The sequence below is a fragment of the Malurus melanocephalus genome, unplaced genomic scaffold (assembly GCF_030028575.1).
Source record: "Malurus melanocephalus ecotype Western Australia unplaced genomic scaffold, MMel_1.1 scaffold_73, whole genome shotgun sequence".
Lineage (NCBI taxonomy): Eukaryota > Metazoa > Chordata > Aves > Passeriformes > Maluridae > Malurus > Malurus melanocephalus.
Window position 1 is genome coordinate 2,418,696 of NW_026623305.1, and position 26,960 is coordinate 2,445,655.

Below are 26,960 nucleotides of genomic sequence, written 5' to 3' on the forward strand. Positions count from 1 at the left end.
ACATGACAYAAGAAGTTCAAGTTAAGTATAACAGGAATAAGTTTGAATATCATCTCAAAGAACACAAGAACACATGGAAAGAACTATATTTTTGCCYACATTTTCATTTATATCCATATATCACWGTCTTCCTATCCATTTTTTTAAACSGTTTCCTCAAAAAGSTGCTATATTTCACTTTTGGGYARATATAGTGATGGTGTGAACAAAAAMCRTAAAATCAGAAGCAAATGCTTTGCTTTAAGTCTATCTAAAATCAAATTAATTTCTACTTTTGTTGCCTCATTCCCACAAAATAATTGCTACTTCCCATCTATTACCTAATCATTCTGAGGGCAAGCAAAAGAAATGGACCATAGAGTACTCCTAAAAAGAGGCAGCCTTTGCTCCCTGTAAAGAGAATATGGAAAAGAGATCAAATGGAAAGGAACTTCTCCTCTAACACAATTATTGCCATAGCTAAAACTGCTAACTTCTAATCTTATAAATTCTCACAAAAGAGATGAAAAGCCAGTGTTGAGGAGGTGCTACAGAAACAAGAATGTTGGTTACATTTGTAATTCATCTTCCTAAACAAGAATCAGAACCTGCTTTGAACTATGCCTGYGATACACAAAACCTGTTTTGTGGTGGAGGCAGACAAATACCATTTCCACCTAAAAATAAACTTTACAAGTTTCCCTAGTTGTCATGGATGTATTTGATGCATTAAAGCCAACCAAATAAATGAAAGAAGCTGTACCTTTCTGTACTCCTGAAGGACAACCTGAACTTCTTTAAGTTCAGGAAGGTCAGGCAGAAAATATATTTCATGTAGAAAGTCTCGTACTGCATCCCTAATAATTACCAAAAAAATATTGGAAAGAACATGGCAAACATTAGTTGAATCAGAAAAACCTTAAAAACTAYCAAAAGAAAGCAATGAAGAAATCTCTTTCAATATTGTGTACCGTGGCCTTCTACAAGAGCCTTGTTATTCCCGTTGCCACTTTTAGCAATCATCTTTACTCTGTGGAGGGAAAGTAATTTTCATACCAGCAGAAAAAACAGACTCAAGGAAACCTGGCAGGGTTAAGTGTCTGGATGGGCTGTAACTTAGCCACAGCATCACATATTCACATATTTTTATAAGGACAATATAAAAACACCTTTTCAGATAAAACTATCACTTGACATATTTCAAGATCCCAGCAATTTAGAGAAGGGGAATTTTAGAGAACAACAACTATTTAGCWGAAAACCAAGTTTTCTCATCTCAGTGCTGGATGACTTGAATTTAGGGTTATCCCCATTCYTACTACAGGATTCAATCCATGTAACTGAAAGTATTTTGTGCAGTACCTGTTCTCCACTATGAGAAAGTGGAATATTGCTGTGGTTTCCTTGGGTTGGATATGTATAAGGGGTAATAACACCACAATCACATGGCTGAGCAGGGAGCCAAGGTAGGAATGGTCCAGACTTCGAACAAAACAATCCCAGGCTCTAAACAAGAAAAGTCAACAAAACAATAGTAATCAATGATTCTTCTCTGCAGAAAACCTTTTWGGTGAGTCATGAGAAGCATTTTAAGCTATTTCAGCACAGGTTTTAGATTATTGTTCAGAACAAAACAAAGCAGTGTATTAAAGGACAGAAATAGCMGGGATGTCAGTGTTTTGGTACACGATCAGTTCACCTGCAACACAATTCTGGGAAGTCATCCTTGTATCTCAGAGCTGTTCTCAGYGTGGTCATCATCTTCACTCTGACTGAACTGACGTGTTTCGGACCCATGAGCTTCATTAAAGACCTCAGACTATTTAAAGCCTAGACATAGATGAAAGTCATTTTACTGTATTAGATACTAAGTAAAACATGTAGAAGCCCTATTTTCTATAAAAACCAGGCTAGCCTTGCTTAAGAAATCATACTCTAAGACATCAAAATCAGTTTGAKGTTTTAATAAAGAATTCAGGTTTAGAAAAGAAAGAGTGAAAGCCAATCTCTAAGGACAGGATTGTAACAAAACCCCACATTATTTAGGCTGTTGACAGATAGATGGGGAAGAACTGTGGACACCAAAGGAGTTAATGATTACAGATGTCTATTATAAGACATGATTAATTATATATCCCAAGCTGAAAAGAGAAGGCTTAGGAAATAGAGAAAACAAACAAACTTGCATGAAAAAGAAAAGCCAAACCAAGAAAACCCAACAGAAYTGACATACAACTTCTGACAGAAGTGATTACCAAGCATCAGGGAACAGGTAATAGCTCAGCTGTCAATGAAAGACAGAAGAGAAATTCTGAGATGCAGGAGATATTTTAGACAAAGAAACACTACACCAAACAAGGTAGTAAAATGTCCAGCATGACAGATCAGTAACAYGAGAATAAACCTGAGCTTGAGAAAAGGTCATGCAAGGGGAAACTCGCAAACAGAACAAAAAAACAGAAGAAAAGATAGAAACAGTAGCAGGTGCAGCAAAAGAAATGCTATACAAATTAAGAAATTCAGAAAGCATGAAGAAATGGGGCTATGAAAATGAGAACATTTTAACATGAATATTTGAGAAGCAAATTAATTTAAAAAATCACCAGAAAAAACTCAGTCTCTATCAATGTAAAGGTTATAAACATTCTAGCACTGAAAACTTCCTGCAGAAATTATCTACACAACCTCCGCRATGTGGCTAAAAGGCTGATCTTATGGTTAGAAGCACTTCCTCTGCAGAATTTACAGATTTTGTTTCAAGCTATGAGCTGTAATTTCTCTAAATGCTGTCTACAGCAAAGCTTAAAGGAGCTGTTTTGTGAGAACTGAAACTAATGAAATCCAGTTTCTTTTGGATTTGCGTCTTCTTTTCTTTACCTTTAGCCTTTGGTGTCCTYATATAACCCCGTGCAATAATTCCAGTCTTCTCCCATATTCCCTTATCCTCCCACTGTTTTTTGTTYCACACACTAAAAACCATACACTTGGATTCATCCCCTATAATTACTGGTTGACTGACTTGTTAGATATACCATGTCTGACTAAAATATGTAATATACTATCCAATCATCCAAGAAACGAATCAAAAACTTTTGAGCATGCATGTAAGTCCTACCCACAGTGAGACCATCAATTTAAAAAAAAAAATTTTGGAACCTTAGTGTTTTTTAAACTTCTGTGACAGTTGCACAAGTAAATSTGGAATATTAAAATAGTTCTTGCTTTTTTATTTTAATATTATAAAAAATTAAGTTTACACACCATTTTTTTATCCTCAATACCAACACTGGAGCTCAGTAACTGCATGTTAAAAAAAGCCAAGATACCAAGCAATTTAGGTTGCAGATAATCAGCCTGTAAAGGGGAAAAGAAAAAGTTAAAAAGACAAACAATGACAAATAATCTTACAATTAACACATTTCTAASCCTAAGAATTTGAAATGTGGGTATGAAATGTTAATTCTGAAATATAAATGAGAAGAATCCTAAATACATACACTGCTACTTAAGAAATATCAGTGTTAATGACAGACACCCCTATTAGGCTGTGGGTTTTGCTGGTTTGGTAGGATCTTAAGATTTGTGTGTGTGTTGTTGGTTTGTTTGGGCACTATTTACTGTGATTTGGTTTTATGCATACTTGGTATGGGTTTCCCTGTTACAGGAATACTTAACATGAAATGCCAGCCTTTCCTCCACTTTTTGCCTGAAATAAGTGATATTCAGAGAATAGCAAATTGCCTTCACTCTCACAATGCACAAAAAAATACTGAAAAAACTAAATATGAATATTTTGATATAGTTACCATTTGCTCTGGTGAGGTTATTTCTCTAGGTCCCTGATAGGGATCATCATGAGARGCAAACGAAGCCAATATGGACAGACCATTGAAGACTTGCTGATAGTGCTCGCCAATCCGCAGCAATAATTCATTATGCAGGCCCTGGTAGTCCTGTCTCAGCAAGCTGCCCAACTCTATCTCAGTCTCATTCTACAGCCAAACACAAACAGAAAGCAAATATTCATTAAATCACAGCAAGATTAGCACACAAAGACAGGAGGCATTGGGATCYGGTTGATTTATTATAGAAACCAAAGAAAAAGCTTTCAATCAGCTCAGTGTTAGACAAACTATCTTTTTAGAATTTGCTAAAGTTCATGGAGTATCTTAGAAACATTCCTCCGAGCCAACAGAACTCGTTATAAATAACAAGAACAAATCTTCTACCTATACCATTTCCCAATCAATACTTTGCAATACATTAAAGCAGAAAGCTCACTATGCATAAACTGTTGCTCCTAATCTGCAGGTGTAACAGRGAAAAAGAAAATTTACCTTGAGGTAATGCAGCGCCCGCTCAAGCTCATCCTTGGTGCAGGAACAGACCAAATGAGAGAAGATGTATTTGAAGTTATTGATTAAAATCTCTCTTCGGTTCACATTCARTTGCTTTGCTATGGTTCTGATAAGTGTGGAGGCTGCAGGACTGGCCTTTGCTGCAAGGTCAGGAAGCAAAACCTGCAGGGTCCGCTGGTAAATTAAGAACAACAGTTAATGGAACRAACAAACAAACAACTCCTCCAAAACACCACTCTTAGGGTTAATTCCATTTGTGTCAGCACCACAACACACATGTCTGGTCAAAAGTATGATCATAGGTATGAATAGGGAAGAACTTTAATAGGATGAAAATACCTACTAAAAATGCAGATAGAACTAATTACTTTAGGCACTGCTTAATCTAAGCAATACTAAGAAACACATAAACAAAAAGTGAGYTAGCATATTTTGTGTCCATCCAGGTTCTCCACGAAAGGAGAAAAAACCAACACACTCACACACACAACACTCACCCAACTTATGATTTATCTAGAACACTGCTTGATCAACAGCTGTGCATTTCCCATCTACCAACAAGAAAATACAAGYATGATTATGAAGCTACTTAGGCTTCCAGTAAACCAGATATCTAACAAGATCCAGAAAGAGCTCTACCCATAGAACTGTAGCTTTCTTTTTTWGAAATAAAGAAGTTGACACCATGCAAAAATCACACCTTACAAAGGATCCCTCTAGGTACACAAAGTCATTACAATAGATATACTTAATGAGTGTTTTAGACTTTGACTCATTATCTGTGATACTTGAATTGCCACTGTAGCCATCCCTCTAACTCYGTGACAAAACTGTTCCTCTGCATTTCAGCTCTCAGCAGCAGTAATCYCAAAATAGTCCATATTGTAACAAGCAACAGTAGTTAGAGGAAAACCAGAGAGGTCCATGACATTCCCAGAGAAAGTGTGGATTAAAATTGAAATTCACAGGCACACACGAAGTATCAAAACGACTGATAAACTTACTGAGAGAAAGCGATTTAGATCTGGAAAATCAAAAACACTGGCAATCTCAGATAACATGTCCAGAGCCATTTCTCTCTGGTGAGCAGCTGTTTCTTTCTGCAACTCATTGCCCTGGCACGGAGCACTCAACACGACCATCTGGCTGGAGTGCAGGGATTCCACTAGAAACTAAGCATGAAGAAATAGGTATTCAGTACCATTTTCCTTTGTTCACTCCGTAAAATTAAATACAAGAGTTTTGTCTTTCTGTGCATCTGTTTTTCTCTCTCATTTAGTGCACACAGATCTATGATTATTACTTTGTAACAGAACYGGATTATTATCCACTTAATAATTACATTCAATTTTGCAGCCCTGCGTTAAAATATTGCATTATTTAAAAAAATACCCAAAATTAGAAATGTCTGCTTTYGACAATTTTCTTTTAAACAGAACTTTTGTCTTTAGGTAATGGSTATAACAAAAAATCTAAATCAGTCATGGCAGAATTACGCCTGTGAAATGCTGACTTTGATTCCAATTTTAAACCGTAGTATCTTGCAGCAGTATCATTACATAATGCAAGAACCTCTAYTTCAGACTAACAGCATCTAGGGAATAAATTCCAGCATCTAGGGAACAAAACAGAAGCAACACTATTGAGGGGAGGTCATGACAAAGTCAAAGATTTCCCAATTTGTCCTGAATGTTTGTAGCATTTTTTTTTCTTAAAATAATTTCTATCTTCTCCTATGAGATGTCACCTTGAGCAACACTGCAATTTTTACCTTTAATACCATTTTCAGAATACACAAAGAAACCAAATACACGCTCTTTCTAAACAACCAGCTCTTTTTACCTGACAGATTGGCTTCTTGTACTGACTGAAAAAAGCCTGCAGTTTTATGGCCTTGGCAGCTGCCAGGGCCCGGATTTCTGTGTACGCTGCTCCGGCCACTGAAGCTGACTTGGACAACAAACAGTGCAACAAATGCAAGAGGGCAAATGGTACCAAGTCTCCTTTTGATGCCCTTACAAAGTAAGCAGAAGAAAAAGAATTAAAAAGGGAAACTGAATTGTTTCATTYACAAAATGACTTAAGAACATGCAATTGCTATCATGCAAAATGAGTCATGGTTGTATTTGCATGGRTCTGTGYACCTCCTMYGAGGGGGCAGAAGAAAATGGGAACSTTCCACAGGAATCRACAGCCCTGTACACTTGCARTGGCTGGGACAATGGGGYAATGGCTGACTTCAAAAYAAGTACTTTAATCTTACACTTGAAGAAAAGGTTACTTTRTATCACAAACTGACACAACTTGGCAATTTTCAAGATACTATCAAAAATACCTGCCAATATCTCCTGTTGTGAGAATCAAGGTATCTTTAAGCTCATTATTTCTTGATATTTTGGCATTTGTGTAGGCTTCTTTCATCCTTGAAACAAAYAGCTGGTACACAGGAAAACAAAAAAAAAATTAATTTTACTATTTGACATAAATGAAACAAAAACCATAGTAAGTTAGGAACAAAACCCAAAAATAAACATGAATTCACCTCTTTTATGAATCCTTCTTCRGAGTCTAAAGATTCTAGTATGTTCTTTATGCAGCCACTGAAAGCCACTCGTACATCTTTGTCTGGATCTTCCATTAGATTTAATAAAGAGCCAACAAGAACCTTCACATTGGACTCGTCAGTATTAAAATCCAGATGTTTGCAAAGATGAGGTATATTTCCTATAAATGCTGGGTGGCATGGTTGGAGGAGGAAAGGAAAACATATTTGAAATACTTTTTCAAAATCAAAATTAAATGCACTAAAGAGTGATGCAGACAAGCCATAAAGCACCATATACTATTTAATGCAAAAGAATAAACACTGTGAAATCAAATAAGTTATTAAAAATTCAGATTTCATCKAGTATTACAGTTTTAGATACAACCATAGACCAAATTTAAGCCAAGGTAGTTTAAAAAAATATCACTGACAACATTAAATATCAGCAGTGATAGCACGTGAAATACACCTCTTCAAGTACAAACAGAACTATTAAAAACCCAATACAGAATAAAAGGAATGGAGAAAGGTACAGAAAGAGGGACTTAGTACCTTAGCTGGAAGGGTAAAGTGTTATTAAAGGTAAAGACACATACCTAGCTTTACTGAGCTGGGTGCTTTCTTCTCAAGGAGAGTAAGAAATGGCTTGAAAACACAGGCTTGCACAGAAGAGGTTTTTCCATGAGCAGAAGCCACAGTAAGGTTGCTACACAAGATATCGTAAGTAACACCTTTAATAGCAGAGTCTGCTAAGGAAGGTCGTAYGTGGAATGGACCAGAAAGACAACAAGATAACTTTCCAACTATAGCAGCACAAGCCTCCTTGACTAGCTCAGATTCATCTCTGATTTGATTCCTGAAACAGAAATAAAAAAAAAATAAATTAAGAGATTATTTACCTAGAAATTTGTTTCTCTTCATTGAGTCCTTTAACTATACTGACAATACTATCAGGACAAGTTAAAGACCTCTTTCACTAAATCATCTTTCTCCTTTTCAGATCACCCTTGTGTTCTGTTAAATGTTTGAAGCAGCACTGGCCATGGTGAGTGCAGCATGCTATAAAGAAGAAACTAACCCAAAAGGACAGAAGAAACCAAGATACATATACAAAAGGCAGAGAGACTGCAAAGATTTTAAGAGATGTATGGACAAATACAACATAAATTTAACTGACAAAGATATCTCCTTAATTTAAATTGGGGTCTTTAGCCAGCAAAGGAACTTGTATATTGACATGGTAAGTGAACACTATTCTGTCATACAGACATCATCATCTGCACCTATCCTATTGATATCTTATGATTACTGAAATTCATACCTAGCAAATTTTGTATTAAATGAACATTTATTGTGCTTATACTACATTTATTATTTGCCTCTTTTTCTTCTTGCACAAAGACAGAAAAGCTGCATTAATACATACAAAAGAGCTTTGGGAATCATGCTGCTGGCCTGCACACTTGGTGGATGAAGCAGGAGAGAGAATCCTTTAACACAAGTAGCCCGAATTACTTCATGGGGACTTTGTAATGCCCAGTGATAAATGGACTTTCTCCACTCCAGATGAATGTTTCTTGGGAAGAGAGATAGAAGGAACACACAGTGTGCCTGAGTTTGGGGTGCTAAAGAGAAAAAAACAAAGCTTTAATTACTAGACTCAAACTTTTAATACCATCAATCATTGTAAGAAGGCAAATAAAATAATTTGACTTTAGAACAATCATTCCAAAGTGGAACTAGGCTTTATATACTTTAACATACTTACAGAAACTCTGTGCAGTTTTTKGACTCAAAACTAGGGGACCAACCCCCAAAATAGATGGCTTAAAAGAAGGATCATCAGGATGGCTGTAAATCCAAGGCAGAGACAGCAATCCACATAAGTCATCAAGAATCTGATCGCTTAGTGGAACTTTCACTAGAGGAAAAAAGCCAACAGAACAACAAAAATACACTTTTTCCTATATAGTTTGTAAAACATTTTATGTTTTTAATTTGCTACAAAACATTATGTTTTCTATCAACAAATAGGTTGCAATACTAGTCCAAATTCATAACTTCAGCACCTCTATCAAAACAGACTTAATACAGTCACATGCATTTCTAATCTACAAAATACAAGACATTTCTTTTAACAGATTTTTTACCTTGTGCATACAGCAAAGCATCAAAAATTTTCRCTATTCTGTCAATCACTTGTTGTAGATTAACAATCTGTGTAGCAGCCTCTAACAGGTTTCTGCAGGTTTTCACTACTCTTGTGGTAAAATCAGAGGAAATCCACTTGAACTGTATATTCACCATTGAATCTGRGGAGCTTGGAGTATTCTTACATGTATCAGAGTTACACAGATGAGACACCTCATGYTCTTTACTGTTAAAATAGAAATTGCATCAATGCAACAAATAACATTTAATCAACTGCTTGTAGGCCAAGTTACTATGAAAATGTACTTCTTCAAAACATACAGGACTTATCCAATATTTATCCTGCCAYACAGACAAGCATTAATCTACACAAATCATAACGAGAGTTACAAGAAACTGTTGGTTTCACAGTTTCCCCTTGGTACSTTTACCTGGTGGAATTTGTTGGGGGAGAGCAATGAACTGTGCACAGAGCAGCCAATCGCAGAATTGCAGCAATCCCTTCGACAGTCTGAAGAACATCCCCTGGCAGAATTTCTTCCTCAAGGACAGATATTAAAGATGCAGCTTTCTTAGTGATGGCATTCCATARAGCACTCTTCAGTTTCATGTTTACMGGGCTAARTCTRTAATTTGACCATATTAGTTATTTTCCAAGACATTTTATTTCAGAAAAGATAAATAATCATAGCAAAAACAAAGCTAATCCATACTTGACATACGATTAGGAAAATACCAAATGGAGTTTTATTTTAAAWGTGTGCTTTGGAAGGAAAAGATCCTAACTCAAATTTAAGTATGACTCATATCAGACTTATCTGAAAGACTATCAATGTGTAATTCAATCCTTGAAAAGTCTTGGTAACCATAAAAAGGCAAATGTTACATCCATCTTTGGCTTAAAAATCACCAGTAGATTTTGATCCCTCCAAATATAATTTAGGTTTTTCCCCAGAAGATCTTTCAAACTGGCTGTTAAAAAGAAACAGCCTCAAGAGGTTGTCATYTATTATTCAATAGCCAAATTACTATAAAAGTAGTTACAGAGTAAGTGTCATACATTAGAGACGCAGGTGATTTCTCTGGATGCTTTGTGGGCAGGCTTAGCCGTTGTCTTTTCTCTGGAACTTCATCACTGTTGCTGCTCCCCCCATCAGTATCAGAGCTCTCCAGCTGGTTCTGATGAAGCTCCTGRAAGATTTCTTCTGTTTGTGTTTTTAATGCTGTATAAAGTGGACTCACCAGATACTGGGATGGACAAACAATAGAGGTACCATGATGTATGCYCTGCCTTACTTAAAGATGTGGTATTATTGCTTCTAACATAAAAGATAAAATTGCAAAATATGATGGTAAAAAAGTTCTTAAAAACCTTTCTGTTCAAAAAACTTCATTACAAGATGAAATCTCTCGCGAGCAATGAAGTTTCCTGTGTTGCAATCAGACAGATTGCAGCTTGTATGGCTAGTTTAAAGTTCCTGCCATAATACCTTGCTACCAAAGCCATCAAACAGACCCACAAAGCTTAACAAACAGGTATGATATACACATGAATCTATGGAGTAAAGGGAATATTCAGCATATTAACGTCAGCATGTCATTATCAACACTTTATTACACTTTTTAACCATTAGAGTGTTTATTTAGGTTCAACATAAGGAAATGGTGATACACTGGCACAGCTGTCCAATGGTAGATGCCCCCTCCCTGGAAACACTCAAGGTCACATTGAGGGGGCTCTAAACCCTGATGTAGTTTAAGCTGTCCTTGCTCATTGCAGTGAGTTGGACGAGAGGGCCTTCAAAGGTCCCCTCTAACCCAAACCATTCTCTGATTCTATTTAAATTCMAACTTTTTGTCTACCTGTCCCTAACAAACATGACTAAAAGCATATGGTTGGAAAGCAAGAGCATGTCAAATAAATGGAACCTCATGTGAGTGTACTCCGGGCCTTACTCCCATTTTATATTATGCTTATGGACAGACAGTTGTGCCTGCATAGTTTATGAACMGTTCAATACATCTGAAAAACCTAAGAGTCGAGCTACATCCAAAAAGAACTCTGACCTGTACAAACACATGAAACAGCTGAGAAAAAAAAGGAGTATCAACCTAAATATGTAACTAAAAATAGCATTTCCTAGATTTTCTTCTTTGCATAGGTTTAGGTTTTTGCATATGATCTCTTTACAAAATAAATCCAGTTTTTAAAATTGACCTACCTCTTGTTCTTCTTGAGTTCCAAGCACATGCACAAAAATTCCACATATGGTATTGATACGGGCTTTTCTGACTTGTAAGGCAGATTCATAGCCTGCTGGGACAAACTCCAGAAAATACTGCAGTATGTGGCAAAAGGCAGTTTTCAGCTTTTCAGACTGAAGACATCTAAATACATCCCCTTCAAACAACGAGCAGAGCTTCTCTAGCAGCATATTCAAGTAGACTGGTTCAATATTTTTGTAAGAATCTGCTTCAAAAGGCAGCAAYGTCCTCACCAACAGTAAGAGTGGTTCTCCAAAGAGTTCTGATTCCTCATTATCCATTTCAAGTGCTAACTGCAGAATTCCAAAAAASACTGTGAAGAAAACAGTGGCCAGCTGTTCCGGAGGTCCTCCCAAGTGAATTAACTTTACCACAAGCTTCATTGCCAAAGTTTTAACTTTTGGACTGCCATACTCCAACAGGGAGCAGCCTATGCCCCAGAGAAGAGTATCTTGTCTTACAAAAAACATATATGCAACAATATCTGTCAGAAYAGACATTAATACAACTTCCAAACATTCTATATTGGGCATACCCAGCAGCTGTAATGGTGCCAATCTTAAATATCCCACTTTGTCACTTATATTGCTTGAAAATCTCTTTACAGTCACTGGCCAGACTAGTTCATCTCCCCAGAGATGCTTCTGTGCATCTCTTTCATGCAAGATGATTAAGTCTTGAAAAAGCTGTAGCAAGTCTTTAGTTAGTGCTTCAAAAATGGAACAACTCTTWATTTTAAAGAGAAAAAATAAAGAGTAGATGACATCACAAATGTTCTTGTGCAATGTGTTGCAGTTGGGAGCTGCAGCAATACGAAGAAGCCTTGTTATGATCCAGTTACTAAATTCTAGGATAAAAAAAGAGAATCTTCATTAAGATAAAAACTAAAATCTCCAATTGAGCATCTCCCTGAGAGCAGAGCRCTTATCAGTAAAACTAAACTCCTTGAGATAAATGCATGTAAGCTCAGTAAACAGAGCCTTCACTGGGACATTTACTAAGCAGATCCCATCGAAAAAAGGCGGCAGAACGTGGGGGTTGGAAATGAAAGATACACATTTTATACCGCTACTTCCAGACATTTCCTTCTGTCAAAAAAACACCCTCAGGCAATGAGTACATGTACAGCATATCTCATCAACACTATGCAATGATGACAAATAATTGTCAAAAACCATCCTGATAAATTTCCATTAACACAAGTACTAACCTCATATTCAAATTCTAGCATCATATTCACTTAAAACTTTATAATAATGAATGTACATATCTGCCTTTTTCCCAGTTCTGTTCTTTTGGATGATCCCACTGTCCACAAATTTAAATCTTGAAAATACCAAGCTTCAACATAAACATTTTCAACAAACTCACCAATGCAACTACACTCAGTTTCCTCCTGATTTCCATCCACATTTACAAACATAAGTGGGGAAGATTTCATGATATGTTGAATAAAATCAAGCAACATCACAGAACTTGGCTGTGAATCTGATTTCTTAATCAGTTCCAAGGCAACTTCAGGAAAGAAGACAATATTTAAATCAGCATWGCAATTAGTCAACTTCACAAATTTTGTTCACACCTAATGAGAAAGATTTTAATAGATATAAAATACCATGATATGGTATTAAACCTTCCAAATTATTTACTGGGAGCRTATTTTTTTTAATTTCGTGCATATTGTAAATCCAGTATGTGACTTCAAACTGTATGAAGGAAAACATAAATTACTCATTAAGTATTATTAACCCCACCTGCACTAACATTCAGTTAAAATTCTATCCAACTGTGTGATGGGTCAAGAATAGCAAATACTAAACATTTCCCTAGGTTTATAGTCTTGCTAAAGAAACGACTCTGTGAATTGTTTCAAACATCCAGAAAATAAAAAGKCTTAAATGGTAAATTCAGCTTACTGAAGCAGAAAGTTTAACAAAACACTAAACATATCTAATGCTGCTCCACTGAATGAAGTATCTGAATTAGATCAGATTTACCCAGATCCCACAGGGATCCTATTYTTGTGCTATCCTAGCCCAAGAAGGAAACGATCCGAGATTCAGACAATATTACMATTTTGAAATACATATGTGAATATTAAGAACTGCAAGCTGTATTACTCAATAACAATGACATTATATGATACTCTTGCTTTTCAATTTTCTGAGAATTTCCGTTCATACAATCCTGCACCACATTTACCCCCTCCATCTTTGAGGTGTGTTTATGTGCATGGTTTTCTTACATCAGAACAGAAAATACTTCACCACAGACTTTATCGARAAATAAGTCATAAATGGTATTGTATTCCATTAAATCTGTCTTAAAATGAGAGTTGTAACTTTTATTTTTGGCAGGAATTACTTAGAGCATAAAACAGACTATTTYAAATTAGAGGAATGTAATGCTTACCAACATCTACATCTGTAAGAATTCTGTCAATGAACTGGCAGAGTATTTGTCTTGGTTTCTGCACAACTGTGTTGTATTCATCTGGACTAGCACTAAAATGAAAAGTATGATATTTTGATGTTATCGATTTTAAAGTACAAAATAATTTTTTTAACTCTATCTCAATAATGTTAAACACTGATTTTTTTCTTCTAGGAATCTTTAAAGATAAATAAAGATGGGTTTCTTGGGGTTTTTTATTTTCTTGTTGTAGTGGCCGGCCTGTCCCTCAGCAGACAGGGCTTGTCAGRTCACATCTTCAATGTACAACTGCACCTCTGTATCAGCTCACTGCCTACTGCAAAACAAAACTACCGTGATGGTGCTGCCATTAAAACTCCAGAGTGTTCYGGCTCCTGTGATTCTCAGTGAGTGCACACACCACACACAGCGGCACGCCGGGTGCTCTGAGGCCACCGCSCGTCTCGCAGCAGGTTCTGCCAGGGCCAAAAGGGAGGGACGGACAAACCCCGGCCGGTGGCTGGAGAAGGGACCAGCTGAGGGGAAAGCGCGGGCCCGGCCCCAGACACCCCTTCCCTGGCACACAGCRATGCCGGCCGCGCTGCCCCCAGCGCAGTGCGGCACAGCCCCCGCACACACACGCCCTGCACGGTGGCCACCGCGCCCGTCCTACCCGGCGAGCTCCCGCAGCGCGGGGATCATGGAGGCCATGCCCAGGCCCTGCTCCGCCATGGCTCCGCTTTGAATCGGGCGGCGCGGCGCGGGGCGGGCCCGGCGGGACGGCGGCCGGCACGGCCCAAACCTCCCCCGCCCGCGCTGCTCGGCTTTAACCGTTTCATCCCCACACACGGGGAGGCCGCGGCGGCTCCGGATCGGTCCCTGATGGCTCCGCGGGCATCTCGCCGCCCCAGCGAGGCTCTGCTCCGCGGAGCGCTGCACGGACTGTTAACACCCAGCGGGGCCRAGCGCACCCCACCGAGCCGCGGACGCCTGGCGGAACGCGGGCGGGGGTCCAGGGGATGGAAGAAAGGAAGCACGGCACTGTTGAGAGTGGTCTAAGTGAGAAGGGGTTGTAAAGGGCGACGAGGAGGAAACTTCGGTACTAAGGGAGCGCTCAGTACAACCTCTCCGCTCTCCGCCCGCCTCCTCCCCGCGAGGGCGGGGCGCACCTGGCTATCAGGTGTGGGACAGCCCCGCTGGCCCTGGAGCCCCGCCCCGGCCCGCCCCTGCCATCGCCCCGCCCGCCCGGGCCGGCCCCCGCGGCAGCAGGTGGTGGTGGTGGCGGGAGCCGGCGGGGCGCTGGCACAGCGGGACGCTGCTGTGGGGCAGGTGGGCAGCGAGCGGGGCGCGGGGGCGGTGTTCGGGTGCTGTCGTGGGTCGTGTCCGGCGGGAGCGGGACCGGGAGCGGGACCGGGACCGGGGGTGAGCGGTTCGCGGGGCTGGCGGGAGTGCGCGTTCGGCAGTGAGCGGGCTCGGCGCTGCTCCACACAGGTAACGGTGAGGAGCGTGCGTAAGCTGTCTTTCTTTTTTATTATTATCATTGTTACTTTCTTAGCGTATGCCGCTTGATAGTTTGTTTCTTTTGCCAAACGTTGATGAGAACCCCGAAAGGGCGCGAGGCGGGTGCTGAGGGCTGCCGTGTGGCCCCACCTGCACAGCGAGTGTGCGAACRTTCAGCAGRAAAAAGGATAAAAGAATGGGTTATRGGMAGGTGTGAACRGCAGAGAGAGTACGCCAGAGGACACTGAACTCTGCGCTTTGTTTTTGTCATTTGGAGCTCCGGCTCTTTCTGCATTTGTTTATGAACTTTGCTTAGCGTTGCTTCTGGGCTGAAATAAAATCCTCTCGAAGGATAATTCTCTTGCTGTTTCCATTGTGCTAGGTCYACGTCTGTTAATGTAAAACAACCCACGTGTATTTCAATTATTTGAACCATTTCAGGTGAATGCTTTTAGGGACCTTGCAATTTTTCATTCGTAGATGGTTATTTTTGTCCTGTAAAATATGTTTGCCCTTTCAATAAAATTCCTTTTAAAGGCTGGTAACTTGGTAAGGGCAWAAAACACTTAAAGAAACTTTTAAAAATACTGGGTTTTATCCTAGTTTGTTTTYCAGCATGTATTACAATGTTTTTCTACCAGCTGAGTTTATTACATGCTGGTCTTTCTAGAATCATTCCTCGAGAGAAAGCAGGAACCRTGTAGTTTTACATGGTTTATTAAGTAGAACTTTAAAGGTTCAGGAAGACTAAATACATCTGGGTTTTGTTATCATTGGTATTTTGAACACAAAGTTTTCTAGACCCTTTCAATGTAAAGTATCTGTTATTGTGAAAACAATATTCGGAGTCTAAATTTCCAAGCCTGAAATTACAATCACATTAAGAAACATGTAAATTGTACTACTTGTCAATTCGATGTAGAGTTAAAACTTGTGTCATGCCTGATGAACTTWAGAAAGATACCAGGATGCTGTTGATATATCAGGAAGTTCAAGAAGGCTCTATTATACTAAGAAATGAGCTAAATTTATTGAGTCATAGGGTGATTGTTTTTGTTGGTGAAGCACAGGTGGGGCACATAAACTGCTTAATAAAAAAAAGTGCTTTTGCATGGAAGTCTCTTGAGTCAACAGTGAGATCATATTATTGTAGGTRTTGTAGAAATGCTTTCGTTTGTCATAGGTAAAATGCTATGTAGATTGCTGGTACACTTCCTTTGAGCATTTACTGAGCATGTAATTCAAGTTTTTTTCTTTTTTGTAGTTAGTACTTAAAGCAATTCAATACAGAGAATTTTTCTCTTGCTCCCTGTTCTTCCCTGGGAATTTTACTTTCCATTTGCCAGCCTCTGTCTACTGACTTCTCACCATACCATCAAATTTCCCTGGCTACCATGGCCTTAGAAGACTCTGCATGAGACTGCCCATAACAACTTTATTGGGCTGTGAGGATGTAAGGAGTCTCACTCACAAAACCTAGTGTTCTATACACCCTTCAGGGAAATTGCAACTGAAACACCCGATTTCATTTCTCACTTTTCTTACATACAGTAAAAGCACCTCAATAAACCCTTAATTCATCTCTTTGTTTCTTTCTCATCTCATTGTGTTGTACTTTTATGTATCTTGGTCACCAGGAGAAGTAAACATGTTATCGTGCATTTGAAGAGAGTGATAATGAGAATAGTGTGCCTTGAAACCATTCACTGTTTTCTCCTCCAATACGGTGATTTCACATTGGTGTAAAGAATTGTACACGTGCAGCGCTCAGCTTGCAGAACTCGGGGTCAGGAGAAAAAAATGCAGATAGGTACAACTAAGTATCAAATTCAGTGTATGTGGCACGACCAAGATTTCTGCCAAAGGTGATATTCCTTTCTTAAAAATTCTTCAGTTTTTGGTTTTTTTTTCTTCTTATTTTCTGTTTTCTTCCCCTTTTGGGCAGTCCTCTCACTGTGTGGCTGCATGATTCTTCTGCACTCAGGCCTATCTCTTCCTTGTCTTCCATTACTTCTTTACCACATACCTCTGCAGGTCATTGTACTTATTTTAAGACACTGAGTGACTTTGCATTGGACCAGCTTTCACTGAGAGCATGAGAGCACAAGAGCATGTTAATGGTACTTTTATTCCCTCTCTTGTTGAATTCTGAGGTATAATTACTGTTGTTCCGTGGATGTATGTCAGATGTTCCCCCAGGTGGTTGGTGTGGCTGCAGTTAAATCTCAGCTGTCCTGCAGGCAGACAGAAGGAGCACATGTAAAYACAATACACATGGGTGTTCCTTGCTGCCTTCAAGAGCTATGAGACCACAGAGGCTGATGACAGTGGTGTGAGGAAATGCAGCCAAGAWGGTGCATGAGTCCTGTGAGCTGTTTTAGGTAGTTTCACTCAATATCAAGGTGTGCTTCTTGCTCCTCAATCTGCATGGCTGCTGCAGTAACACCCGAGAGGGTGTGAGTACTCCAAGTCGCATTTCCCTCTACAGTCATGCCATGCTTTTCAGAGCAGGTGCCTGACCTTTGGACGCAGGGCACTGCTGCTTTGCACTGTAAGAATGTGGATTTCAGCACTGTGCATTTTATCTCTACCTCTTGCTTAGCCAACTGGGCTGGAATGCAGTGGCACAGATTAAAATTATGTGTCACCCTGAAGATTGGTCTGATGATTAAACAAAAAAAAAAATTAAAAAATGGGAAGAGTAAATGGTGATAAGGATAACACACAAACTAGAAACTTAAAAGCAGATTATGTACATCCAGCTAAGCAAAAACTAACAGGTACAAGAGGAAAAAATGTGAGGAAAGAAATCATATAAGGCTAGAATCCATTTGACTTCTGTATGTGATCTTGACAGRTCCTACAAGCACTTATTCATGTTTTTTTCTATGAATAAGCCTACTAGTGTACTATTGATAATGCAAAATAAAGTAATTAAGTAATTTGGACAGATGACAGATGATACAATCCTTTGGAACGTAGTTTTATTATTTGTATAGTAGCAGTTACTATTTTTTGCTTATCTGCAACTACTTTTAAAAATATTTGCCTATAAATATATTTTTCTTACTTGTTTCTTGCTTCCCAGTATTTCTAGAAAACCATTACTCTTGRGGCTAGTAGCTGTGGAGGGAACTTGCAGAAATGTATTTACTAACAGTATCACTGTATATAATTAAGACTTTTTGATTTGATAATTTTTGAATGAGAGTTAAAATTCCTAGAATTTAGTTTCCTAAAGARAAATTTAAAGAATTTGGAATTTCTTATTTTTAAAATTTTGTAGCCACAGTGACRCTTAAAAATCCCTTAGTCAACTGTGAAACTCTACTAGTCATGCTAGGAGAAAATTGTGCAGTGTGCATTTAAAATGCCATTTAAACTACATTTGAAATCTGACCGTTGAAATTATGTAGGTCCTTTTATTCAAGTATTTCTTCAATGAAAATCTGGTATTAGCTAACATTGCTCCAGTTTTAATAGTGAGAAGTTGTTGTTTTCTGAGCGATTTATTATTAGGAGCTATAATTTTCCATCTGGTACTGTGCTCCATACTGAAAAACTGGAGTAGAGTTTATGAATGGGAATATTAATAAAAGTTCTGCTAAATATCCACTTTTTCCATTGCATGGCTTATTATGRAAATCAGTGCAAAGGAGGAGGGAGAAGGGGGATTCATATTTTTGTCCTTTTTCCATCTCTTTTTTGGAAGGCAAATAAATCTATATGCAGTGGAACAGTATTTGTTGTTTCTTTGTTCCTTKGTGAATATTTTCCCTGTACTTCGAGCTTCCATTGCTCTGTGAGGATTTTGTCAATGGAACAGATATCACCTTGACAGCCTGCTATGTGGAAATACCTAAACTAAAAGGTTTAGGGGTACCCTTAGACATAAGACTTCATGCAAAGTCTGTGTGTAATGTTTATTTCCATCCTTCTTATTGTAGTAATTAATTAAATAAAGTACTTTCATATCATTCACCATGATGTCTGAAATACTTCACATCCATGATAACTGTTGCCATAGAAGTTTGAAAAATCTCCAGACCTACATAAACAGATTGAATAAATGTAGGACAGAATGACCAGCAAATAACAGAATCTGATCCCAACAAACAATTCTCACTGGGAAAGGCTCTATTGCACTGTGGCAGGTAATAAGGAAGCAGTAAATTGTAAAKGTAGTTCTGGAAAAAGATACTGAGCTGAGCAACTGTGATTGCTGTTCAGCCTACAACCTAGGCTTGAAGACCTTCTGTGGAAGGTGTTTTCTTGTTAGCTCACTTTCAGCCTTGACATTCAAGGAGCAAAGAGTCTCCTGGTGATGGTGTTGTGATTTGTAAAGCAATGTTAGCAATGAAAATAACAACTGACATTAGACAGATCAACATRGATCAGGAATTCCAGGTTACTCACAGAACCGGTTCTGCATGACTGGTTTCTTTATTAAGAGTTTTCTAATCATTGTTGTTGCTAAATCTTTCCAGAAGGGCCTGAAAATGAAACAGTAAGGATGGTTCCTCTATTCTCTGGTGTATTATATTTGTGATAAAATTACTAATTACATTATTTCAGYTTTGGTTCATCTGGTCACATACAGGGAATGCTAAGTGTTAGCCATGGCCTTACTATTTACATAATTATTTGTTTTGCTTCTTCTAAATATAACTTGATGAACTTAGAGGTTTTTAAGTGGAGGTGTGYACTTGGTTACTGCTATAACCTACAGGTGTCCAAGGAGAATTAAGGTAGTGCATCACAATAGCTCATCAGAGAGACTGGTATTGCTAAGCCTCAGAAATAAATTATGCATAAAGCAGATTGTGTGCTTCTCCATGCATGCTTTTGGTGGGAAAAGGATTATCAACCCATTTTCAGGGCTCTCTTGGCAGATGTTTCCCTAATAATAGTAGGCAGTAGGGGRAAAAAAAAGGGCTGGATCCAGTATTTCCCACTTTGATTCAATTGGTGTATTCATCCTTTCATCTCATTAATAATCAGTGCTAGAATAGACTGATTAAACACACTGATGTGTGGAAAAGCTGAAACATTAAATCATACGCTATCAGCATGATTATATTTATTTGACTGTGATTAGAAGAATTTATTTCTGTCTAAGCTTTAGGACCTTCTATCAAACCAGGTGTATCTGATAGGTTTTGTTTTCCAGAATTTTTATCGTTTGGAATGTTTTCRTCTTGCTGATTTATGAAGCTTCTCTTCTAACTCCACATTTCCCCTTCTCCCATTTTGTTTGCATATGTCCTAGTGCTTCTGTTTGCACCAATTTATCACCTTATGACTAAGGGAAACAAAATTCTTTCTTTCATGTCCTAAAGGTCAGGTGATGTAAAGTAGAGTGAAATTTTCATTTTCTATTGAGCTGATTATTTTTACTTCTGCAATGTTTCTAGTCCTTCCAAGCTTGATTTATAGAATCAAGATATATTTAATTGAAGCTAGTGAGGGTTTCCTCCTCCCCTTCCAGGTAATATTATGTATTCATTGAGAAACAACTGAATATAAAGATAGATTTAATTTTATTTCTCATCACCCTTATCAACTATTTAAATGTGGTTGCGTATTTAATTGTGTGGGGCAGAATATTTTTCACATCCCAAATTACAAAATGTTAGAGCACATAAATTTAGAACTTATCAATAATGCCTTTTTTAAAAACAGAGTTAGTTCTCATTTAAATCTTATCAATAATTCCCTCTTTAAAAATARTTGTCACTTGCTTAGAGTTGTATGTACAGGTAACTACTTCACTAGTTCAAGACCTATTGGACAAATTCTTCTAAAACCTGGTATCTTGTTCATCTTAATAATTGACAATTATATATCTTGGATCTTGCAAAAGGGATTCCGTTATTCTGCTCTTATAAGAGATCTTAAAAGAATGACTAAAACTAAGGTGTGCACTCTTTAACATTTCCAAAATCTTAGACCATTCTGCTTGTAACTCCAACCTCCCCACTGGCCTTTTCACCATGGGCWAGGTGGTTTGGTCACCTCCTACCAAAGCTGCTCCCAAGAGCAACTTGGCAGAAACACAAGACTTGTTTCTTGTTATGCCAGAGCAAATCCCTACTTCTGGCACTCGTGTTGTGTTTGTTTTCATAAGGTGGCTTGCACCCTGAAATGGCAGCCTTTGTGCTATGTGAAGGACAGCTATGTTGGGCTTTTTAATGAAGTTCTGTCTGGCTGCCTTGGGGAAAGCAGAAATTATGACATTATCTATAATAATAGAAGTACATATTTTCATTGCATTTCAAAATTTCTGCATGCTTTCCCTCCTGATTTTTTTTTCCTGTGGTAAATCTATGGAASAGACTCTTTTGCCATAAAGTTGATTCTTCAAGCTGCCATTCTGCTTTTTACTAAGTAAATTAAGATCTAGGCATTTAAACTCAATAGGATTAATCCATATCAGCCCTCCCCAATGAAATAAGCATATGTTGGATGAGTGACTGAGTACAGTCCTTGTGCTAAGAAGTGCTTCATGAAGATGTCACTYCAGTTGTGCTGCTTCCTGCTGGACTCAGGCAGGGGAGATAGACCAGCAATAGTGGGAAAGCTTGGGAAAGTAAGCACAGCACTGACTTGCTGATTGATAGTAACAACACAGTAACTATTTCTATTTCAGAAACTTAAGAACAGGGATTTGAATATATGATATTGTTTAATTTTCAAGAGCATTAATTTTGGACCCTCAGAAATGTGAAATTTTCAGAAAGTTTTCATTAATTGTCACCATGTAAAGTGATGGTAGAGTTATCAAGTTTTTGTGAATATCAGTAGAAGAAGGAAGATTTCTTTGGTGCAGACTTGTACTTAACTTAAAATCCAAAACATATCAGTTAAAATATTATGTGAAATAAAATGCTTATTTTATATGATCTCCTCCAAAGACATGTTTTGTCCTTGAGAAAGATCTGATTTATAACAAGCTGATTTATCTGTTGATCACAGTTGATCATTTTATCATCAGAGTCACTTTTTAGCTACGTATTTGATTTGCCAAACATGTGGAAATCTGCTCCCCAAGTCTGAACAACTGTTASGACTTAGGAGTGGTGTAAGAAATATTAACGTTTTCCTTTGAAAGTGTCAAAGTTTGAAAAGGCTTTGGACTGTAATCTGGTGACTTTGGAATGCTGTAGCACATAGTGCAGGCTATGAGAGCAAACAATTGGCACTTTACTATGGGACATCTTAAAAATTCTAACACAGAATAAATGTAAATACATTGYATTTAAGAATACTCAGTGTTTCAGCAAAGAGACTCATTGCAAAGSTGAGCCAGTATTTTCTGTGTTGTAAGTATTGTTCTTTATAGTTAGTGCATGGTAGATAACTCTACAATCATATTTTTCTTACTTTATAGGACTTAAAGTTATTAATTTTAAAACAAGTTTTTTTTTTTTTTAAACTATCATGTAACCTAACATTGTTTTGTAAGATTAATGTTTTCATGATACTTGTRAAAAGGAAACAAAAATTGTAGTTAACAAAATCACGAACACTTTTATCCATTGTTTTCCAGCAGGTGAATAAAATGTTAAATTTTCATTGTTTTTGTAGAAATGCCTGGATATATCTTATGTTTAGACTTTTAAAAAAAAGTCATGGCACTGTTGCATAATTGCAATGTRTAKTTTAAATGCTTAGGAATGTCTTTTYTTGTTGAGAGCTCAAASYAKCAAAAAAGATAAATTGTTTAAACCCAAGACTTTTATAGGTTTATTTTTCAAATTTTGATTTCTGATGGTTGCAAAAAAGACACTAAAATTKTCACCAAAGCATCAGAAGTAGTTTTCATTAAAGAATATGAAGTTATCACCTAATCATACGAATTCTAAGGCTGAGATTTTGAATAATTTAGTCACAAAAAAAATTGCTCAGAAATTTCGCTCTTTTTTATTTTCAACAWATGATTAAGAATGACAGTTGGCAACAACAACTGTAGATGTTTTATTCTGGCCTAATTATTAAGAACTACAGCACCAGCAAATGAGCTTCCTTCATGCCCCAGATTGTCTTCTAGTTTAGAAGGTATGAACAATGCTCTATTTAGCTTTAGTTACTCAGATTTACTGAAGTGCTCCTTTTATGCTCAGCACTTGGGCAAACATAGCTCCTTAAGGCTATGAGCTGGCAAACAGGTAGCACTTGTGCATCTGTGGGCTCTGCAGACACTGCTTTTGAAATGCTGCCAGTTGCTTTTGCYRTGTATTGTAGAGGATCCTCCTTTTTCCTCTAGCTGGACCAATGAAAACAGAAACCCAAAAATAACCTATGAATTTTCCATGACAGAAAATCCTGGCTTGCTTGCAGTATAGTAGCTGATCAGTCTAATCTAATAATCTTTTGAACCATGTGGAGCTGAAGGAGGCATTAGTGGGTGTCAGAAGGCCATAGTGCCATCTGATAATTAATGAAAACTGGAAAATACTCTGGCAGCACACTTCTATTCAGGACTATTTTATAATTGYAATCAGCCAGAGTATGAAGAATATGTGGCTGTAAATTCAATTGCTGAGGGCAGAATGAATGCATTTCTATTGTTACTCTTAATGATGTTCACATGATTAACTTCTGGGGTGACCTTAAAACTAAGTTCATTAGTAAGAGTTAGCCTGTGTCTCTCTGCTGGAGTTTTACTATTTGTAGCAAGCTGAGGATTCCTACTTTGGGTTGCCAAAGAACAGACCCACAGCAGGATGAAGGCAGCAGTTTTCTGGAGTGTTGCAGTTGTGCTGTTTTAACACCTCCCTCCCTTTCTGCCTTTTAGGCTGTTTATTCACCGAGAGCTTTGTTCATAGCTCTGCTCTTTCAGTTACGTGGTAACTAAATGTTATCCTCATGCTCGGAGAAGAGAAAAATGGTTTATAATGTTCTAGCTGGCTTGAGAAAAAGATACTTTCCTGAAGTTCTGAATGCCATAGAAGGCTAAAGCCTATTCCTCAGCAAAGAATAGAGAGTRCAGTATGTCCTACCTCTCAAGTGGCACCGAACCTGGAAGAAACAGAGGCTTGGGACAAATACTCACAGCCTTGCAGAAGGTCAGTGAYACTGTAACTGATTTAACAGTCAAAGGTGAGTACGCTTTGATTGGAGTGGAGGGAATACAAAATCCAGCAAACTCAAAAACTGTGAAGCTCGTAACTTGTAATTATGAAATTGTAATTTGGCACAATTTGTGGGGTTGAGAAAATACAAGGATCTGATTAATTCCAAAACAAATTTCAAGTCTTTCCAGTTACAGAGAGGGGCTTAAAAAGTTAATCTGATAATAATGAGAAGTATTTAAAAACAGAAGACAGATGTTATTCCGTATTTCATGGGTTTTTCTGTGGCTTAGGGTCTGACTTGTGAYTTTTTTGTGACTGTTGCTTCTGGTTAACTTTTTGGTTTAGTAATTAACTAGCAGTGCTATAGTTTATTCAAGAGGTACAAGAATAATTAAAGCATAAACCCTGTCCTATGAAGCTTATTCGAGAGTACTGTGACACCCAAAAAGCCCTTCTGTCAAATGAAGGTCCTGTCAACACATTGTGTGCTCTGAGTATGAGTTTTTTATTGATACAGATATTTCAGTAAGAATTTCATTATGTTTTCTTAYTGAAATTTCCTTTCCAAATAATTCAGGTTTTATTTGTCATTRTAGTTGCCTGCTAATAAAAGCTGCATGTTCCTAAACATAGAGAAAGAAAGAGATTAAGTATCATTTGCTGGTGTGTCTTTTAACTCTCTCTTTTGCAGTTGTAAACTTGATATGTAATGTCAGCCTAGGCAYAAAAGAGTGACTTGAGGATGGAGTTCCTGAATGAACTTGCTTTAAGTAGTGTAGCCTTTCCATTTATATTTTAGTATAGTTTGTTCTAATGCAATGTCACAGAGACACTAAGTTTGAACTYGAAAAAATAATTCTGTTCTTCAGGKCARTTACTGCTAATCAAATGGGTTTTATGAGGAACTGTTTCCTAGTTTTCCATCAGATTTGCTAATGTTAATGATACTCTTTCCATCTAACATGTATTTGCATACTAAAACTTCTATGATGCAATAGGAATTGACCTTAGTTGGAATTCATTTTGTCACWATTTCTGTTTGGTTGCTGTGGTGTTGGTTCACTCTGTATTTTTTCCTTGCTTTTGGTCTCAGCATCTGAGGTAGCAGCTCCTAGTGTTAATTAGAAAGCATGATCCTTGTGAGCTGTGGCCCTCCAGAGACAGGGCATTTTCCTGGTCTCTGCATGGATGCATTCAGAAGTGATGCACAAGCAAAGATACCCATACGGGGACAAGATCAGTGAGGCGAGGGAAGCCTTTGGAATAGGAACAGCAGAAAAGATGGGAGCTTGTACAAGTTCTCCAGGAAAGATGGTCTGGCACATTTGTGTGCAAGACAGCCAAATGATGAATCAGCATGGGACATAGGTTTCAGTATAACAAATTGATTTTTGGAGAGTATTAAACGATCCATCCATCCAGAAGGCAATTGATATTGCTGGTGAGAAAAGATAAGAACATGTCTTATAAATGAAAGAATACATTAAATTGACTGAACTTCTTCTGTTCAAGGCTCAAATGCTTCCATGASCAGTGTAAACATGATGTTTACCCATGTAAAGAAGTTTCTTCTACCAATTCACTTTAATTCCAACTGTTACTTCCTTGCTAGTTAATTTGAATGTAGTTCTGCAATCATAGATGACATAAATTCATTACCACGTGCGAAATGGAAAAGCAGGAGTTTTGCTCTCATGACGGTACCTTTGAATGTTTAATTTACGTTCAAAACTTTGGGTTCAGATTCTTGGATAAAAAATGAAATGGTGGGTTTCTTCACTTGTTTTAGCATTACTATTGTGGGTTATAGTGGACAGTTTAAGTCGTGTTCTTGAAGCTAAGAAAAACACGTTAATGACTAATGAGAATGAAGCTTTATTGGAAATACATGTGACTTTAACTGCAAATAGAAGTGGACCCAATAGTAACTAATACATCAGAAGTGCAGAGATGAAAAGGGGTCTCTCAAGTGTAAGCCACAAAGCAGAAACAGGCAGCAAGTTTTGTACCAGGACTTGTGAACTTGCTTTGTAAGCACTGGTTTTAACTGTGTCAGTAAAAGGTAAAAATTATTCTAGACTCTGGACAATAAGGTGGAAACTAAAGCAACACTGAAATCATTTACATTGGGAAGGTTAGAACCACACCCACAAAGGTCACATTTATTACAATCATAGTGGTTTCTACAAATGTACATTTTCCAATAGCTTTGAGGAGACTCTTGTTCTAGGATTTGCTCAACAAATGGAAGGTCTTCTGTGTTTTTGTGTCTCCCAAGGAAATCTCTATTCCCACTTCTGACATTGGTTTTGCCTGTTGTTTCCTGTCCTGTGCTATTAACAGCACGCAGATTTTTATTGCTGCAAGACTTCCTTATTGGAAAATCAGTATATTAGTAAGTCTATGATTTTCTCTGTATGTAATAAATAGTGGAACTGAGGCTTTGAGGAACCTTTCTGCTTACACTAACACTTGTGTTTTCAAAGCAGCATCAAACAAGAACTGCTTCTATTTTTCTTGGAAGGAGATTGCAGTTGCATTACACTTACTTGTTTGTGAAGTTTTTCATTACTTTATTTGTGCCATGATTATTAGAGATGCTGAAAATCCACAAATCCARCTGACTCCAGTTGAAGCTGTTGGAATACAACTGAAAAGCTTAATAACTGTGGT

The 26,960-nt window shown here is 37.8% G+C and overlaps 2 protein-coding genes across 5 annotated transcripts in view; one reads left to right on the forward strand and one right to left on the reverse strand.

The window, feature by feature from the left end:
• ATR (ATR serine/threonine kinase) overlaps positions 1-14,453 on the reverse strand; it is a 34,915-nt gene extending 20,462 nt beyond the window's left edge. The window contains exons 1-20 of the mRNA XM_057366948.1: positions 14,384-14,453; positions 13,711-13,802; positions 12,670-12,813; positions 11,256-12,145; positions 10,094-10,281; positions 9,465-9,659; positions 9,033-9,259; positions 8,651-8,803; positions 8,309-8,507; positions 7,479-7,738; positions 6,880-7,070; positions 6,673-6,773; positions 6,180-6,351; positions 5,342-5,509; positions 4,317-4,511; positions 3,786-3,971; positions 3,241-3,333; positions 1,679-1,809; positions 1,342-1,485; positions 743-836 (exon numbers count right to left, since the gene is read on the reverse strand). Of these exons, the coding sequence (XP_057222931.1) occupies positions 743-836; positions 1,342-1,485; positions 1,679-1,809; positions 3,241-3,333; positions 3,786-3,971; positions 4,317-4,511; positions 5,342-5,509; positions 6,180-6,351; positions 6,673-6,773; positions 6,880-7,070; positions 7,479-7,738; positions 8,309-8,507; positions 8,651-8,803; positions 9,033-9,259; positions 9,465-9,659; positions 10,094-10,281; positions 11,256-12,145; positions 12,670-12,813; positions 13,711-13,802; positions 14,384-14,442 (3,882 nt within the window). The 5' untranslated portion in view covers positions 14,443-14,453. The remainder of the gene's footprint in view (positions 1-742; positions 837-1,341; positions 1,486-1,678; positions 1,810-3,240; positions 3,334-3,785; positions 3,972-4,316; positions 4,512-5,341; positions 5,510-6,179; positions 6,352-6,672; positions 6,774-6,879; positions 7,071-7,478; positions 7,739-8,308; positions 8,508-8,650; positions 8,804-9,032; positions 9,260-9,464; positions 9,660-10,093; positions 10,282-11,255; positions 12,146-12,669; positions 12,814-13,710; positions 13,803-14,383) is intronic.
• Positions 14,454-14,953: 500 nt separating this feature from the next.
• The window catches only part of PLS1 (plastin 1), a 42,188-nt gene continuing 30,181 nt past the window's right edge, over positions 14,954-26,960 (forward strand). Inside the window, exon 1 of one of the 4 annotated variants that reach the window (XM_057366949.1) lies at positions 14,954-15,039. The gene's annotated coding sequence lies outside the window, so the exon portion shown is untranslated. Of the gene's footprint in view, positions 15,040-15,144; positions 15,202-23,898; positions 24,313-26,960 lie in introns of those variants that run through there. The other 3 variants (XM_057366953.1, XM_057366950.1, XM_057366951.1) reach the window with 3 other exon arrangements.